The following is a 16,878-nucleotide window of genomic DNA, read 5'->3' as shown; positions in this document are numbered from 1 at the left end:
TACTCCATATATTGTATAATATTAGCGTGTGTAGTACGAAACGTGCGGCAGTTCCACTGCCACACCTCAAGACTTTCTGTGACACGTGTTCCTAGTTTAGCCATGGATGGTACTGTTGCTGTCAGTCGTTTCCACACCCTTTGGTCCCCGCGTCGGCGCTCCCGGGTTACGCTCGTGCGCTTGCGTACTCCCGCGCGAACCGAGGCAATAAAGTCACCTACATGTCGCTAAATTTTTTGAGCGTGTGAAGCTCAGCGAATAGCCTCTGTACATTTCGGGCTACCTGGTCTAGGGTCGTCGTCGGCGAGCTGGTTTCAGGCTGTGTGTGCGCGGTCGCTGTGATCACCTGTCTGTTTGTGTCGGCCTGTGTGCGTGCATTTGTATCGTTGTGGGCGACCGATTTACGAAATGCCTGAAACTCGGCTCTCAGTTCCGCCAAGCTACTCTTATGCTTAGTATTTGCTTCACGAGGCTGATTTCTGTTTGTACGAGAATATCGATCACATCAACACTGGTATTTTTTCTCCCGGTTCCTTTATTTACCCTGACAATTATGACAATAATCTTGTCTTCACGTTCACTTAAAATATGAGGTTCTACGTGCCAAAACCCCCATCTGATTATGAGGCACGCTGTAGTGGAGGACTCCGGATTAATTTGGACCACCTGGGGTTCGTTAACGTTCACCTAAATCTAAGTACACGGGTGTTTTCTGAATTTCGCCCCCATCGAGATGCAGCCGCAGTGGCCGGTATTCGAACCCACGACCTCGTGCTCAGCAGCTTAACACCATAACCACTGAGCAACTACGGCGGGTTGTCATCACATTCAATAAAGAGCACACAATTTTGTAGTGAATTCAGATAAATGAAACAAGTTTTAGATATTTCATGAAGACATTTATAAATAAAGATGTTTTGCGTAGGATTTTATTACAAATTGCAAACTGGTAAAGAACAGAAAATGATAAAGACAATGTATATAGCGTATAGCGTATAGTGTCATATATACGCGAGGAAGAGCGGCGGGAGAAGATGGAATAACAGTAGATTTAATCAAAGATGGAGGAGACATCGTGCTTGAAAAGCTTGCGGCTCTTTATACGAAATGCCTCAGGACTTCAAGTGTACCGGAGAACTGGAAAAATGCCAACATTATACTAATCCATAAGAAGGGAGACGTTAAAGAATTGAAGAATTACAGACCCATTAGCTTGCTTTCAGTATTGTATAAAATATTCACCAAGATAATTCAGTCAACCAAGAGAACAAGCTGGCTTCAGGAATGGATATCCTACGATCGATCATATCCATGTCATCAATCAGGTAATCGAGAAATCCGTGGAGTACAATAAACCTCTCTATATGGATTTCATAGATTATGAAAAGGCATTTAATTCAGTAGAGATACCAGCAGCCATAGAGGCACTGCGTAATCAATGAGTACAGGAGGCATACGTGAATATCTTGGGAAATATCTACAAAGATTCCACCGCTAGATTGGTTCTCCACACGAAAAGTATAAAGTTCCTTATCAAGAAAGGGGTCAGGCAAGGAGACACAATCTTTCCAATGCTATTCACTGCATGCTTAGAAGAAGCATTCAAGTTCTTAGACTGGGAAGGCTTAGGGGCGAGGATAGACGGCGAATATCTCAGCAACCTCCTCCGGTTTGCAGATGACATTGTCCTATTCAGCAACAATGGAGACGAATTACAGCAAATGATTGAGGACACCTTAACCGAGAAAGTGTAAGAGTGGGGTTATTAATATGCAGAAGGCAAAGGTAATGTTCAATAGCCTGGCAAGGAAACAAGAATTCAGGATCGCCAGTCAGCCTCTAGAGTCTCTAAAGGAGTACGTTTATCTAGGTCAGCTACTCACAGGGGACCCTGATCATGAGAAAGAAATTTATTGAAGAATAAAATTGGGTTGGAGTGCGTACGGCAGGCAAATCCTGACTGAGAGCTTACCACTGTCATCGAAAAGTGTAGAATCATTGCGTTCTACAGGTACTAACATATGGGCCAGAAACTTGGAGGTTAACAAAGAAGCTCGGTATCAAGTTAAGGATTGCACAAAGAGCGATGGAACGAAAAATGTTAGGCCTAACATTAATTAAGAGGCAGGAAGAGAGCGGTGTGGATCAGAGAGCAAACGAAGATATAGCCGATATTCTAATTGACATTATGAGAAAAAATGCAGCCGGGCAGGCCATGTAATGCGTAGGATGAATAACCTGTGGACTATTAGAGTTACAGAATGGATACCAAGAGAAGGAAAGCGCATTCGAGGACGGCAGAAAACTAGGTGGAGCGATGAAGTTAGGAAATTTGCAGGTGCAAGTTGGAAGCAGCCAGCGCAAAACAGGGGTAATTGGAGATCGCTGGGAGAGGCCTTCGTCCTTTAGTGGACATAAATGTAGGCTGATGATGATGATGATGATGACATGCATAGCTGGTCACCCCCCCCCCCCCCACCCACCCCCGGAAAAATGAAAACTTTCCGCCTATGGGCCTGTAGGTAGAGCGTAGCCGTAGTGAACTGGTATCCATACGCCTTGAAAAGAAATGGTTGCCGGACGTAGAACAGTGGGTCACGCTGCGTAAAACACGGAGCCTTTTACAACTTGCTTCGTCAAATTTGCACCGTCAAAATGTCTGTGCGGACCCCCATAGAGATACCACACCGGACCTAACACTGTGTAGGAGCGCCGGGAGAATCACTTAGGAGAACACATTCGAGGACCTGGGGAGCGATCACAGGATTCTATAGATATACAATATCGCCCAAGGAGAGCCCCACGCCACGAAGGAAGAAAAAGAAGCAAGATCTAGACTGGGACAAATTTCGCAAAATAAGAGACGCAAAAAAAAATAGTAGCCCATAAGAAACATAGAAGAATAGAGTGGGGAGCTGCTACGAGACGCAGAAAAGGCCACGACTGAAAGGGAGTGGGATAACTGGGGGGGGGGGCTCGGCGAGAAGACGAAGAAGATGACGACCGCGGTGGCGGTCACCCACTGCATATGGACAGCAGGCTAGCGGCACCTCGTACAAGCCAAGAAATTCATAAAGAAACGCCTGCAAGGGCAAAAACACAATATAAATCTAAGACACAAAATCGCGAAACTAAACAAGAACATCGAAACACACTGCGCCCAGTTATGCAATCAGGCATGGGATGAGGTGTGCGACGCCATGGACGGGAACATCAACACGAGGACCTTGACAGAGAGTTCTCCCAGCAAGAAATCAGGCCGGTCCTGCAGACCATCAAGACCAAGTCGGTTCCGGGCCCCAACAAAATGACCAACAAGATGCTCCGGAACCTGGACGACCGGGAAAACGAGCCGATTGACACACTACATCAACGAGTGCTGGCGGAACGGGAGGATACCCGATGAATGGAAGAGGTTCGACGTGATCCTCATCGCCAACCCGGGTAAAGTCCTAGAAATCCGGAACACGCGGCCGATCTCCCTCACTTCCTGCGTATGTAAAGTGATGGAGCACGCCTGGAGTTGGGCTTGGAGTCCAACGACGTACACCGCAGGAATACGATCAGCTTCAGAAGAGGGCTCTCTACCCAAGACGCCATCATACAACTCAAGGAGCAAGTCATAGACACCACGAGGCGAGGCTTGAGGCAATACTCGGACTCGATCTAAAGAAGGCCTTCGACAGGGTCGAGCACGCGGCCATCCTCGAAAGAATCGCTCAATTCGGCCTGGGCGAACGAACGTCCAATTACATAAGGAATTTCTTTACGGGAAGAACAGCCAGAATCAAACTGGACGAGGAGGAGAGCATCTAGGTGGACATGGGCAGCGCGGGCACCCCGCAAGGGTGCCCGCGCTGCCCCGATGCTCTTTAACCACGTCATGATCGGACTATCGGAAAAATTTAAGCGAATAGAAGGCATTGATCACACAGTTTATGCAGACGACATTACGATTTGGACCACGAAAGACGCAAGCGACGGCGAGATGGAGAACAAACTTCAAGAGGTGGTGGAGGCAGTCGAAAATAATTTGGAGGGCACCGGACTAGAATGTTCGCCGGGGTAATCGGAACTGCGCTACTCTACCGCCCCAGGAGGCTAGGTACACCGTCCAGAGAAGCAGCGGAACTACACAAAATGGGAATAAGAATAACCGCAAGAAATGGCACGGAGATACCCATGTTCCAGAAGATCGGAGTCCTGGGTCTCTGGAGCGAAGCCAGATGAACAAACGCGGAAACCGTAACGCGCCTGGAAAAGAAAGTAATGGCGACCGTTAGGCTAGTACAGAGGGTCTCCAACAGCAGAAGGGGCCTTAAAGAAAAAAAAACGTCGTACGGGTCGTCCAGGCTTTCGCGATCGGCCAGATCACGTACGTGACGCATTCGTTCACTGTGTGAAGAAGAAGACGCGCATCCGTCCAGCGGCATCGCCAACGCTCGGCCCGCTCTGCTCGCGCTGCTGGTCGCTGGTGTCTTTGGAGACGGTGCCCGCGCTGCCTCGCCTTCCTGGAACTCGTAGCTTCCTTGATGGACACCGCCAATAAACCTCTTCTCAATTGGTGGAGGTTGCTGGAATTCTCCCGTTGCTTACACCCTGGAGCTTCGAACCCGAACGCTTCCGCCCATCATGAGCGACAACACAGACCCGCCGGCGCCTGCTCCCCAGTTCGTCATCTGCACCGGTGTTCCTCGGCAACGAGATCCGGAGGTCTTCAGCGGTACAGATGACACCGACGTGGAGGACTGGTTTACGTCGTATGAAAGGGTGAGCGCGCATAACAAGTGAGACGACGCCACGATATTGACAAACATCATATTTTATCTTACTGGCGTTGCCCAACTGTAGTTCCATAGCCACGAAGTCGACATCCCGTCATGGTCAACTTTCAAGACGTCTTTCACTCAAGTGTTTGGTCGACCTGCTGTCCGCAAACTCCGCGCTCGACAGCGCTTGCGAGCCCATGCACAGAAGCCTGGTGAAACTTTCACGAGCTACATTGAAGAAGTCGTCGACCTTTGTAAACACCGTTCTGCGGTTCAACGGCCTGACTCACTCGACAGGCAAGACAATACTTCCTTGCAACCATCGACCTCGACGTCACAAGCAGGAACCACCCGGAAACTGCGACCACCTGAACTTATGCGTCCTCCAGACCGCTATGGAGATCTTCGTCTAAGGGAGGAAGAATTGACACGTCGCGCTAGAAGGAGACGACAACGAAGTGCGCACGCGAATGCACGGGACGTGATGGCACGAGCGCGATCTTGTCATCTAACGCTGGCTAGTTGTTGACTCCAACACCTAAGCTATGCCGCTTAACATGTTCATGTTTCCTTGTTTGTAATAAACCGTCGGCAGCCACAACCTGCTGCACAGACGGGACACATACCATCGACACTCTCCTTCCATACCGTCCAGACACTTCCGAGTGCCCACCTGTGTACGAAGCTGCCCGACAGGCCAAAGAGTGCCGCCAGCTCGCGCGCACCTTCATTTCACAAGAACAACAGCGCTGAAGGAAGGCCGCGCCGACTCACTTCCAAATCCCACGTATGCCCCAGGGTCTCTTGTATGGGTGGCTGTTACTTGTCAAACTCCTGGGCTTTCCTCGAAACTCGTTCCAAAGTACGAAGGGCCTTGCCGCGTCTTGGAGCGAACGTCCCCGGTGAATTTTCTCATCGAGCCACTTTCTCCATCAGACAACATGCGCCGACGTGGACGTGACCTCGTCCACGTGGCGCGTCTCAAGCCCTACTATGACCCTCTGCCTCCAACCTCTTAAGTCGCCAGGATGGCTTTTTTTCTGCGGGGGCGATTGTGAAGAAGACGTGCCTCCATCCAGCGGCATCGCCAACACTCAGCCCGCTCTGCTCGCGCTGCTGGTCGCTGGTGTCTTTGGAGGCGGTGCCCACGCTGCCTCGCCGTTCCTTGAACTCGTAGCGTCCTTGATGGACACCGCCAATAAGCCTCTTCTCAACAGGAACAAGACTGAGAAAGATAACAGCGACGCGCTCATTAGAAAAGCGTACAGAACGGTCCTGGGTCTCCCGTAATATACACAAGAAACGAAAGGCTACTACAACTCGGGGTACATGCCACGCTGGACGAGATCGCGGAAGCACAGAGGATAGCGCAACTCGAAAGACTGTTCGGAACCAAGGCGGGCAGAGAAATCATGGAAAAGATCGGCATAAACTACCGCGGAATGAAGGGCCCCAAGACGCAGATTCACCCGGACGTCCCAGCCGCAATAAACATGGAAAACATTTCGAAGAACATGCACCCCGTGCACAATACCGAGAGGGGAAAAAAAAAAATGCCGCACGAAAATGATCCTCAAAAACCACGGCGCGCGGGAGGGGGTGCTCTTCGTAGAAGTCACCCGGTACCCCCGAAACCAGGTCGACAATGGTGGTGTCGGCGGTGGTGTCTTCGCAATGGCGGTCGTAGACACGAAAGACCGTGACGGCGGGCTCCGTAAGGACCAGATCGTCGGAAGCAGCGGAAGAAACTGCTATTGCATTGGCCGTAATCAACGGCCGGAAACAAGACAGAATAATGATCAGCGACTCCAAGATGGCCGTTAGGAACATCACTAAGGGCTGGGTCTTCACCGAGGCGGCCAAAATCCTGAACCGCATAGCAGTAGACTTCAAGAACGGCAAAATCACACCCAAATACCTCCAATGGATCCCGGCACACATGGGGGAAGTAACCACAGAAGACCCGAGCACCCCTCCCAACCTCAATGAGAAGGCCCACCGAGCCGCGCGACAACCAACACACCGCGGCTTGGACAGTGACGGCCCGACACCCCGCACCCCCCGCGGAGGGGGTGAGGACTGCGGCGGAGGCGATGGGGAAGACGGAGGAAGCGACGACGACGAAATAGCGATACAGGACGACGTACCATGACATATTGACACACTATAAGAAACAAAGAGAAGCATATACCCACAGCCACGCAAACAACTAGACGTATCTCAAGAAACAGATTGGAGAAGGTTGCAAACCAGAACCTTCAGAGGCCCATGCAGTACACTTTAACAGAGTAAATTTCAGACAATACCCAGAAGCGAGCTGCAAGCTCTGCAAGCACGAACACGCCGACATGGCACACGCCTTATGGAAATTCACAGAGATCAGAGCAATATACAGAGAGGACAACATAGAACCGGACCTTCTCGAGGAGCGATGGCTAAGCGCTCTGACTAGCTCGGATCTACACGACCAACTATGGGCAATCCAGCGGGCCCGGGCAGCGGTGGAAAGGCTACGCCTCACCGTACACAATGCCTGGGTGGCCTGAGCCCGGGTCGGCAACCTCGCAGGTGCTTTAATTAATCAATAAAGTTTTTTCCGTCCGTCCGTATTCTCAGACGAAACTAGAGTTTGAATTTCCCGCCACTTTGGCGCAGCGCAACGATTGTGTACAAAGCAGATAAAATTGCACTTACTCGTGTACTTACTTACATAAAAGCTAATGAAAAAAATTAAAATTGAAACATTCAAAGTTGTACGCTGCAGGTAATTGTGAAAGTACTTATTTACTTCAACATCTGGGGCTGCCACCTAGCAGCGCCACAAGAAGTAAAATTAAACAGAAAAAAAAAAAAAAAAAAAGGCGTCGCTAGCGCCGCTTCGAGCGTGTGTTGTGTTGTGGTCCTGCGAGCTCGCCGTGCTCGCCTCCTACGTGCTTCTCGTTCATCGTCAAGAGACTTTCGGGCGTGATTTCGCCTTTCCTCCGCCGATAAGCCATGTTTTTCGTCACGCCGCTTCGCTTGTCGCCGTGATCAGGCCATCTATCTGCGCTGTTAAGCCACCGACCGTATTTTATTTCCAGCGAGCGCGCGATCAGCGACCGCGGTCTGGAAACATGGCTTCGGAAGAGTGGTGCATCTACGTCTCGTTGGTGCCGGAGAATTCGTGCAAGTTCGAGCGACACAAGCTCTCGAGCCTCAAGCTCGAGGATAAGGTGTCGGCGCTGCACACCAAAGTGGCCGAGATGTTCGGCAAGGACATCGGCGATCTCGGTGAGTGTGTCCGTGCCTTCCCGAGTCCGGCGACCCTTCGAAGCCGCTGCTTGCCTCCGTCGTGCCTAGGCAACGCGATTCGATCATATTTTTTTTTTTTTTTTCTCTTTCTCTTCCCTCCAACACCCATTTGTTCTCCCGATCGTCCTTTTTGTATTTTTGCGCTCCGCTGTCGTAATGATCCGCCTGCAGAGAGCTCCGCAGAGGCGCTTACGACATTTTGCTCGCTCGTAGCGTTGTGACGACCGCTAGAACGCGAAGAATGCGGAGGTTGCACTGTTTTGTTCCAGTCACCTTGAACTTGAAAGACAAAAGCCCTCTCCGACGATGACATTGAGCTTCTGTCGCTGCATTTGCGTTTCGCGACTTCATGCCGTACGAAACTGTCTTTTTAGCGAAGTTTTTCGTTCCGTAGGGATTTTAGTTCCCTACGGATCGCGCTTAAGGTATAGCGCCTAAAATATACTAACTTAATTCTAGGCACTGTACTTAAGGCAGTGAGTAGTGATTTATCGTTGACAGCTGCGTCACTAAAAAATGTGAAAGTGACCTAGAATTTTCCGAGCCGCGAACAAGACGGTGTTTTCGATTTGGTTCTATTCTCAGCGGGCACGGAAGCACTTGAGTTGGAATCTTGAGTACATGATAACGCATTACGGAGCACGATAACTTGGGGAAGGAGGCTAGCACAACTTTTATGCTTCGGATGTTGGAAAATCTGTGACAGGCGTCGAATTTTAGTGGGTCGGTCTGTGCTACCTTGCGTGAATGCAGTATAACGTTAGTGCGGCATGTGTTAGGTGAGGTTCATTCATACAGCTCTTAAGCGCTTAGTAATTTCATACAACTGCTCTTCATTCGCGTACAATTTTTTTTTTTGCCCTTTGATTGAGAATAAATGTTTTTGATAAGTTACAGAAAATATGGCAATTACTTGTAATGGTCACCAATGTTAATTTGCCGTGGACAAGCATGTAATGCATGTTTATTAAAAACACTGTAATCTTTTCATGACTCATTGCTGTAGGCATAGCAAATGTTGTCATCAAGCGTCCTTAGACAGTTCAATGTTCTATATATATATATATATATATATATATATATATATATATATATATATATATATATATATATATATATATATACAAGCATCTTTTTTATTTATGGCCAGGCTCGTGATTTGTGTAATTGTTAGCACCAGTGTACGCTACTTTCTTGATTTAGTAGGCAAACATCTTCCTTGAAGCATTTCTGAAAATTGCTATTAAGCCAAGTTCTTCATAATGCAGTTATACCGTGTGCCGATTAGATTGGTTCGGGTTAATTTTATGCAGTGCACCATGTATCTAATTACCAAGGTTTTCTATGCTAAGCCATTTCATACACCTGCAACTTGCACTGGACATTTTTACGTGCTAAATTATACTAGGCATGATGCATTACCTTCAATCAAAATAATGCACCACTTGCAATAGGCTCCTGACACTGCCCAGTAGGTGCGTCGGAGCAAGAACTATCAGCTCCTCGCATGGCAAGTTGAGTCAACACTGGCATGGAGGGACCGGTCTGCCCGTGTTGTGCTAGCGTCGAAACTGCATGCCCACTCTTGCTTAGAGCAACAGAAATGGCACGGATTTTGCTTTGTGACTTCAGGCCAATACCAAAATTATTCTCTTCCACCTACGACAAATGTTGTGCTCCACTGGACACATTCTTGGCGTCAAAGAACGCCATTTTTGTGCTGCAGTAATGACGTACAAAGTGATGGAAAATGCATAAAACGTTTCTGCAGACGTCGCCACGCTGTATATGAAGATATGCTTTGACATAGCAATTCCATAGAGTCTGCTAGCACGACTCGGCTCGGTATTCGAGTAGCTCGCTCTTTCGTAGCACTGCCTCGACGCTGTTGCGAGCTCTCAATTTTCGCTTACTTTAGCGTGCTCAAAGTGATTAGCCGCTTGTCAAACTAACGTACAGAGGTGATGAAGTGTGTCCATTATATTCACACCACTGTAATGTCAATGCATTCCACTGGATCAATGCTACTGCGGCCACACTTTGAAGAGAGCGAAATGGAAAACTAAGATTTAGGGGCCCGTTAAGGTAAACATAAATCCGGATTTTTATAATACGGGCCGCCTCACGGGGGGTCTTTTGGCACGTTAATATTACGCATTGCAGTGCTATCGCAAGTTGGTGACAGGCGCCATCCTAACCAAAGGTAATTGAAAAATATGAATTTAATTAACTCGTCTTGAGTTGCAAATCAGAGTAAATTAGTCCAGTTAGCCAGACATTTCCCCTCCATGTGAACAGCACCTCCCAGGCGCATACCTTCACCGAATGTTCAAGTAACAGGAGCCTGCCCTGGCCCCAGGAGCCCGAGGCAATGAAGCCTATGAAGTATCGGCGGGGAAGTGAACGAGGTGTCAAATCGCCCAGAGCAACAATCTAGGGAAGACATGTATTTGACGTTAATCTCAATTTATTAAACAATAGTCTTGCCCTAACAAAGTGATGAGGACACCTCAACCGAGCCTCTACAGACAGGCAAAAGAATGATGCAGACATCCTGCGATGCCATCAGGAATGTCAGCGAATGTCAGCATTTCAGCACCGAAATTGCAGTCGCCAGTGATTTGAGGACTGCCGACTAAACAAGGCGCGCGACACAGAACGGAAAGCATAAGCGTTGGCTCGCGCATTTCGAAGAGATTAATACGTCAATACCATGCTGTGCCTCGACCGGTTTCAAAGTGATACGTCGCGTCTGGACAATAAATAACTACATGGTGACTGTGGAAAATGGAATGTTTATTGTGTGCTCCGCAGTCATATATATAGGGGTTGATGATGTACACGTCACATGCTCCAGGTTGCCAGCCGGCGACACCTCATTATCTTCCCCCTACAGATTGAGGCGGACAGGGGCTCTGCGTTGGCGGGTAGACCTTCGAAGTGAAGTCTCTGGACCAGGGGCTTGATCCGCCGGTATACTTTGGTTTCTCGATGCTGAGTTCTCCTGTCTTTGCATATCAAGACCTGACGGTCCTGGCATCGTGTTGGAGTTTGTCTGTAGATCTTGTTTTGTCGGTTGATCCTGCAGTGGTAGTTCTCGTCTTCGCACTTGGTCAAAATGCCTTCGTTGAGCCCCTTGCTGAGTGTCAACGGTGACCATTCTTGCTCCCTGTTCCCTCACTGTGGCTGGTATCCATTTGGATCTCATCCAGCTTCGGGTCCAAACCTGTTGACCCTTTTGCCAATTCTGTGTACTGTTCTCCTGGCGCTCTGCGTTTCTTGCTTGCTGGTTCGGCGTGATGCAGCCTGTCTTCGTTCTTATTTGATATCCCAGCAGGAACTCTGCATGAGACTTGCCTTCTTTGAGAGGGGTTCGACGGTAGCTGCATAAGAATCTGGAGAGTCTTGTCTGTAATTTGCCCTGTCTCGTTTTCTTTAATCCTTCCTTGACTGTGTGAACTGCCCTTTCTGCCAAACCGTTGGACTGTGGATGATATGGGGCCGTGGTGAGGTGCTGTATTTGATCCCTATCCATGAAGTCCTGGAAAAATGCACTGGTAAATTGCGTCCCATTGTCGGTTACTACGTTTCTGGGTAGACCGAACCTCGCAAAGATGACTCGTACAGCGTCCACAGTGGTTTCTGACGTGGCTGACTTCAGAGGCAGCACTTCAATCCATTTAGTTGTTGCGTCTACTGCGACTAATATCATGTGCCCGTCCAATGGTCCTGCAAAATCTAGATGCAGGCGGCTCCATCTTTCGTTCAAGACTGGCCATGGTACTGGCGTATGTCGTGGAGGCTTCGGTGCTGCTTCTATACAGACGGTGCAGGCTCGAACTAGGCGTTCAATTTCTGCATCCACGTTTGGGAACCAGAACAAGGATCTTGCTGTCTTTTTCATAGCTGACATGCCCGAGTGATTCTCGTGTAACACATTTAAGACAGGTTTAATTGCAGCAGTAGGTATGACTATTCGATGGCCCCAGAAGATCAAATCCTGCGTGATTGTCAGTTCTTGTCTCTTGTTGAAATAGGGACGGTATCGCTGTTGGTACTCCCTTAAAAAATTCACCCAACCTTGCACAATCCACTGTTTGACTTGTTGCAAAGTAGGATCCAAGTCCGTCAGCTGTACTAGGTGCCGTGCTATGATAGCTTTGCTTGTTAGGAAGTCTGTGTACAGCACATACTCTGGGTTTTCTTGCAGGCCCTTAGATTCTTCACTGGTCTTAAGTGGCAGCCGGCTCAGTGCATCAGCATTAACGTTGTCGGTACCCTTGCGGTACTCTAACACATACTGATAATTGTCCAGCAAGAGGGCCCATCTTTGTATCCAGGCTGCCGCCATGGGAGGAATGGCTTTGTTCGGATTAAAGATACTCGTGAGCGGTTTATGATCAGTCACCAAGACAAATTTGTTTCCGTACAAATAGTCTTTAAACCTGGTCACCCCAAAAACAAGTGCCAACGCTTCCTTTTCCAGTTGCGAATAGTTTCGTTCTGCTTGGTTTAACATTCTGGAATGGAATCCTATGGGGTAGTCAATTCCATTTGCATAGTGAGAGAGAACCGCACCAACTCCTACTGATGATGCGTCACATTCCAACCTCAATGGTTTTTTCGGGTCGAAGTGGGCTAGAAACTTCGAAGTCTGGATTGCTTCTTTGACGTGCTTGAAGGCTGTCTCTTGTTTGTTCCGCCACTCCCATGTGGCACCCTTCCTCAGCAGGTCGTACAGTGGAGCCAGGTGGGTAGACAAATTAGGCAAAAACTTGGCATAGTAATTAATCAATCCTAGAAATGCCTTGAGTTCTGTCACCGAAGTCGCCATCGGGGCCCTTATGACAGCCGCTATGTTGTCATCCTTGTGCTTGAGGCCAGAAGCATCTACGCGGTAACCCAGAAAGGTTACTTCTTTTTGGCGAAATCTGCATTTGTTGCGGTTAAGTCTAAATCCATTCTCTCGTAACCACTGGAGCACTTTTCGGAGTAGTGTTAGGTCATTTTTCTTCTCTGCTATGATGATGTCGTCAAGGTTAACTTGGACACCTGGCAGATCCCTGAAGAGCAAGTCCATTCGTCTTTGAAAGATGGCTGGCGCTGAACTTACTCCAAAAGGAAGTCTGTTGAAGCAGAATAGGCCCTTGTGGGTGTTGAGCACAGTTAATTCTTTAGCCTTGTCGTCCAAGGGTAGTTGATTGTAAGCTTGTGTCAAGTCGAGAGTGGTGAATACTTCGCCGCCGTTTAGCCGTGCGAAAATGTCTTCTACCCGTGGAAGGGGATATTGTTCAGTAACCGTAGCTGTGTTCACAGTGAGACGGAAATCTCCACAAACGCGGATCCATCCGGTTTCACAACAGGCACGACCGGTGTGGCCCATTCCGCAGTCATTACTGGTGATAAGATGCCGTCTGCTACCATTCGGTCCAATGCCTCCGAAACGTTGTCCACCAAGGCATAAGGTAGGGAACGAGCCTTACAGAAACGAGGAGTTGCTTGCTCTTTTAGTTGGAATTTCACGGGTGGGCCGGTGAATTTTCCAAGTCCAGGGGCAAATACATCACTGAATTCATCCAGTAAAGTCTGCAGAGCATTATCCGGTTGTGCTTGAATCATAGATACCAGGTTGGGTTTCAGCATCGCTATCCCAGATTGATTGAAGGCTTTTATAATGTCTCTTCCACAAAGTGTCGGGCCGGGAATGTTGACGACGACTAAAGATCCTACTACCGTGTGTCCATCAACTGATGCAGTCATTCGTACTTGACCCGCTACGGGGAGCTCTCCCAAAAAACATGATAATCGAACAGTCGTGTTCGTTAACGGCGGCCAATGATGTCGATGCTTCCGAAACACCGATGTGGAGACGACGCTAACTGGCGATCTGGTATCCACGATCATGCGAAGTGGTACCCCATTCCAAACAATTTCCTTAACAACAGGACTCACCATGTCTCTGTTGCTATCTTGATGTGCCACGAGAGTATAAAGTGTTTTGTGGTTGGTTGATCAGTCATCGGCATCCGCCAACATGGCGTAGGTACCGCGAAACTTACCTCGCGTTCCAGAACGGCAAACCCGGGCGATATGTCCGCGCCAACCACACTTCCGACATATGGTTTGTTGATGAAAACACGCTTCTTCGGAATGTGTGTCACTTCCGCATCTCTGGCACTTTCGAAGACGCTGCTGAAATCTTCCTTCTCTAGACGGCGTTCTCGTATAATGGACCACCCCCTGTTCTGAGGCGTGCATGTTTCTTGTGTTCTCGCTCGCGTTTTGTGCCGAAATGACGAAGTCTTCTGCCTCCGACAAAGTCAAATTACATCTGGTGAGTAAATGCGGCCGGACATCTTCATCTGCAACTCCGCAAACGATTCGATCCTGGAGCATATGCTGCAGGGAGATTCCAAAATTGCACTGTTCGGCCAGATGCCGAATCTCTGCGATGAAGTCTTGTACTGTTTCGCCAGGTTGCTGCGTTCACATAAAAAATGCGTAACTTGCGGCTATCTCATTGACTTCCGGTGCATAATAGTCCTGCAAATATCCAATGGCTTCTTGGTAGGTAAGGGTATTGACTTGCCTTGAGTGACATCGTCCTTGAATGACTCTTACCGCCGCGTCGGGCGACGAAGATATCAAGATGGCGCGTCGCTTCGTCTCGTCTGCTATCTCTTGCACTTCCAGGTACGCCTCGAGTCGAATCTTGAAGGTCATGCATATAGTCTCGATTCCATCGAACACGGGTGGTTTTCCGAGGCTCATCCTTGCTTTCCTTGCGTTGTGAACCCGCTGCGTTCGCTTCTTCCTCGTCGCCACTGATACGTCATGTCTAGACAATAAATAACTACATGGTGACTGTAGAAAATGGAACGTTTGAGTGCTCCGCAGTCCTATATATAGGGGTTGATGACGTACACGTCACGTGCTCCAGGTTGCCAGCCGGAGACACCTCACACACATCTTTTTTTTTTATGGCCAAGCTCATGATTTGTGTAATTGTTAGCGCCAGTGTACCCTACATTCTCGATTTAGTAGGCAAACGTCTTCCTTAAAGCATTTCTTAAAATTGCTATTCTAGTTCTTCATAATGCAGTTATACCATGTGCCGATTAGATTGGTTTGGGTTAATTTTATGCAGTGCACCATGTATCTAATTACTACGGTTTTCTATGCTAAGCCATTTCATTACATCTGCAACTTGTACTGGACATTTTTACGTGCTAAATTATACTAGGCATGATACATTACCTTCAATCAAAGTAATGTACCACATGCAATAGGCTCCTGACACTGCCCAGTAGGTGCGTCGGAGCAAGAACTATCAGCTCCTCGCATGGCAAGTTGAGTCAACACTGGCATGGAGGGACCGGTCTGCCCGTGTTGTGCTAGCGTCGAAACTGCATGCCCACTCTTGCTTAGAGCAACAGAAATGGCACGGATTTTGCTTTGTGACTTCAGGCCAATACCAAAATTATTCTCTTCCACCTACGACAAATGTTGTGCTCCACTGGACACATTCTTGGCGTCAAAGAACGCCATTTTTGTGCTGCAGTAATGACGTACAAAGTGATGGAAAATGCATAAAGCATTTCTGCAGACGTCGCCATGCTGTATAGGAAGATATGCATTGACATAGCAATTCCATAGAGTCTGCGAACATGACTCGGCTCGGTATTCGAGTAGCTCGCTCTTTTGTAGCACTGCTTCGACGCTGTTGCGAGCTCTCAATTTTCATATACTTTAGCGTGTCCAAAGTGATTAGCCATTTATAAAGCTAATGCACAGAGGTAATGATGAAGTGTGTCCATTATATTCACGCCACTGTAATGTCAATGCATCTCACTGGATCACTGCTACTGCCGCCACACTTTGAAGAAAGTGAAATGGAAAAACTAAGATTTAGGGGCCCGTTAAGGTAGACATAAATTGGGATTTTTATAATACTGGCACAATTGTTATTATGCATTGCAGCACTATCACAAGTTGGTGACAGGCACCATGCTAACCAAAGGTAATTGAAAAATAATAATGGAATTAACTCGTCTCGAGTTGCAAATCCGAGTGAATTGGTCCAGACACTTCCCCTCCATGTGAACAGCACCTCCCAGGCGTATACCTTCACTGAATTTTTAAGTAACAGGAGCCTGCCCTGGCCACCAGCTCGAGGCGATGAAGCCTATGAAGTATCAGCGGGGGAAGCGAACGAGGCATCAGATCACCTGGAGCAACAATCTAGGGAAGACATCCATTTGACATTAATCTCAAGTTATTAAACAATAGTCTCGCTCTAACATGGCGACGAGGACTCCTTAACCAACTAAGCCTCTATGGACAGGCAAAAGAATGATGCAAACGTCCTGCGATGCCATTAGGAATGTCGGCGTATGAGCAATGAAATTGCAGTCGCCAGTGATTTGAGGACTGCCGACTAAACAAGGCCCGCGACACAGAATGGAAAGCATAAGCGTCGGCTCACGTGTTTCAATGAGATTCATACTGTTATTGAACATGCCAATACCATACTGTGCCTCGACCGGTTTCAAAGCCATGCACTGCGCTGTCTTACAAGGTGCCTATTCCCCGTCCGTCCCGTAGTTGCACTTTTGCTGCGACAGGCGGCACAGTCCTCGCTGGCAAACTTCACTGCCGAGCGTATGTACACCGCATTGTTGCGATTAACTGTGCTTACCCGTTTCATAAATTTGTGATATGTGCTTACAACTCCAAGGCATCTAGTAATGTTTTATTTACTCGTGAAACGATATATCGGAATACGTCAAGCACAAAAATATTCTCTTGCCCCCTCTGT

The 16,878-nt window shown here is 48.2% G+C and overlaps 1 protein-coding gene across 2 annotated transcripts in view; it reads left to right on the top strand.

Moving 5' to 3' along the window:
- The first annotated feature begins 7,647 nt into the window (after positions 1-7,647).
- LOC119457560 (ubiquitin-like protein 7) overlaps positions 7,648-16,878 on the top strand; it is a 36,460-nt gene continuing 27,229 nt past the window's right edge. For both annotated transcript variants that reach the window (XM_037719166.2, XM_049670210.1), the window contains exon 1: positions 7,648-8,039. In XM_037719166.2, coding sequence (XP_037575094.1) covers positions 7,883-8,039 — 157 coding nt within the window. In that variant the 5' untranslated portion in view covers positions 7,648-7,882. The remainder of the gene's footprint in view (positions 8,040-16,878) is intronic.

Source organism: Dermacentor silvarum, chromosome 7 (assembly GCF_013339745.2).
Source record: "Dermacentor silvarum isolate Dsil-2018 chromosome 7, BIME_Dsil_1.4, whole genome shotgun sequence".
In the NCBI taxonomy this organism is placed as follows: Eukaryota; Metazoa; Arthropoda; class Arachnida; order Ixodida; family Ixodidae; genus Dermacentor; species Dermacentor silvarum.
The sequence above is the reverse complement of the archived record's forward strand: the minus strand, read 5'-3'. Positions and strand labels throughout refer to the sequence as shown.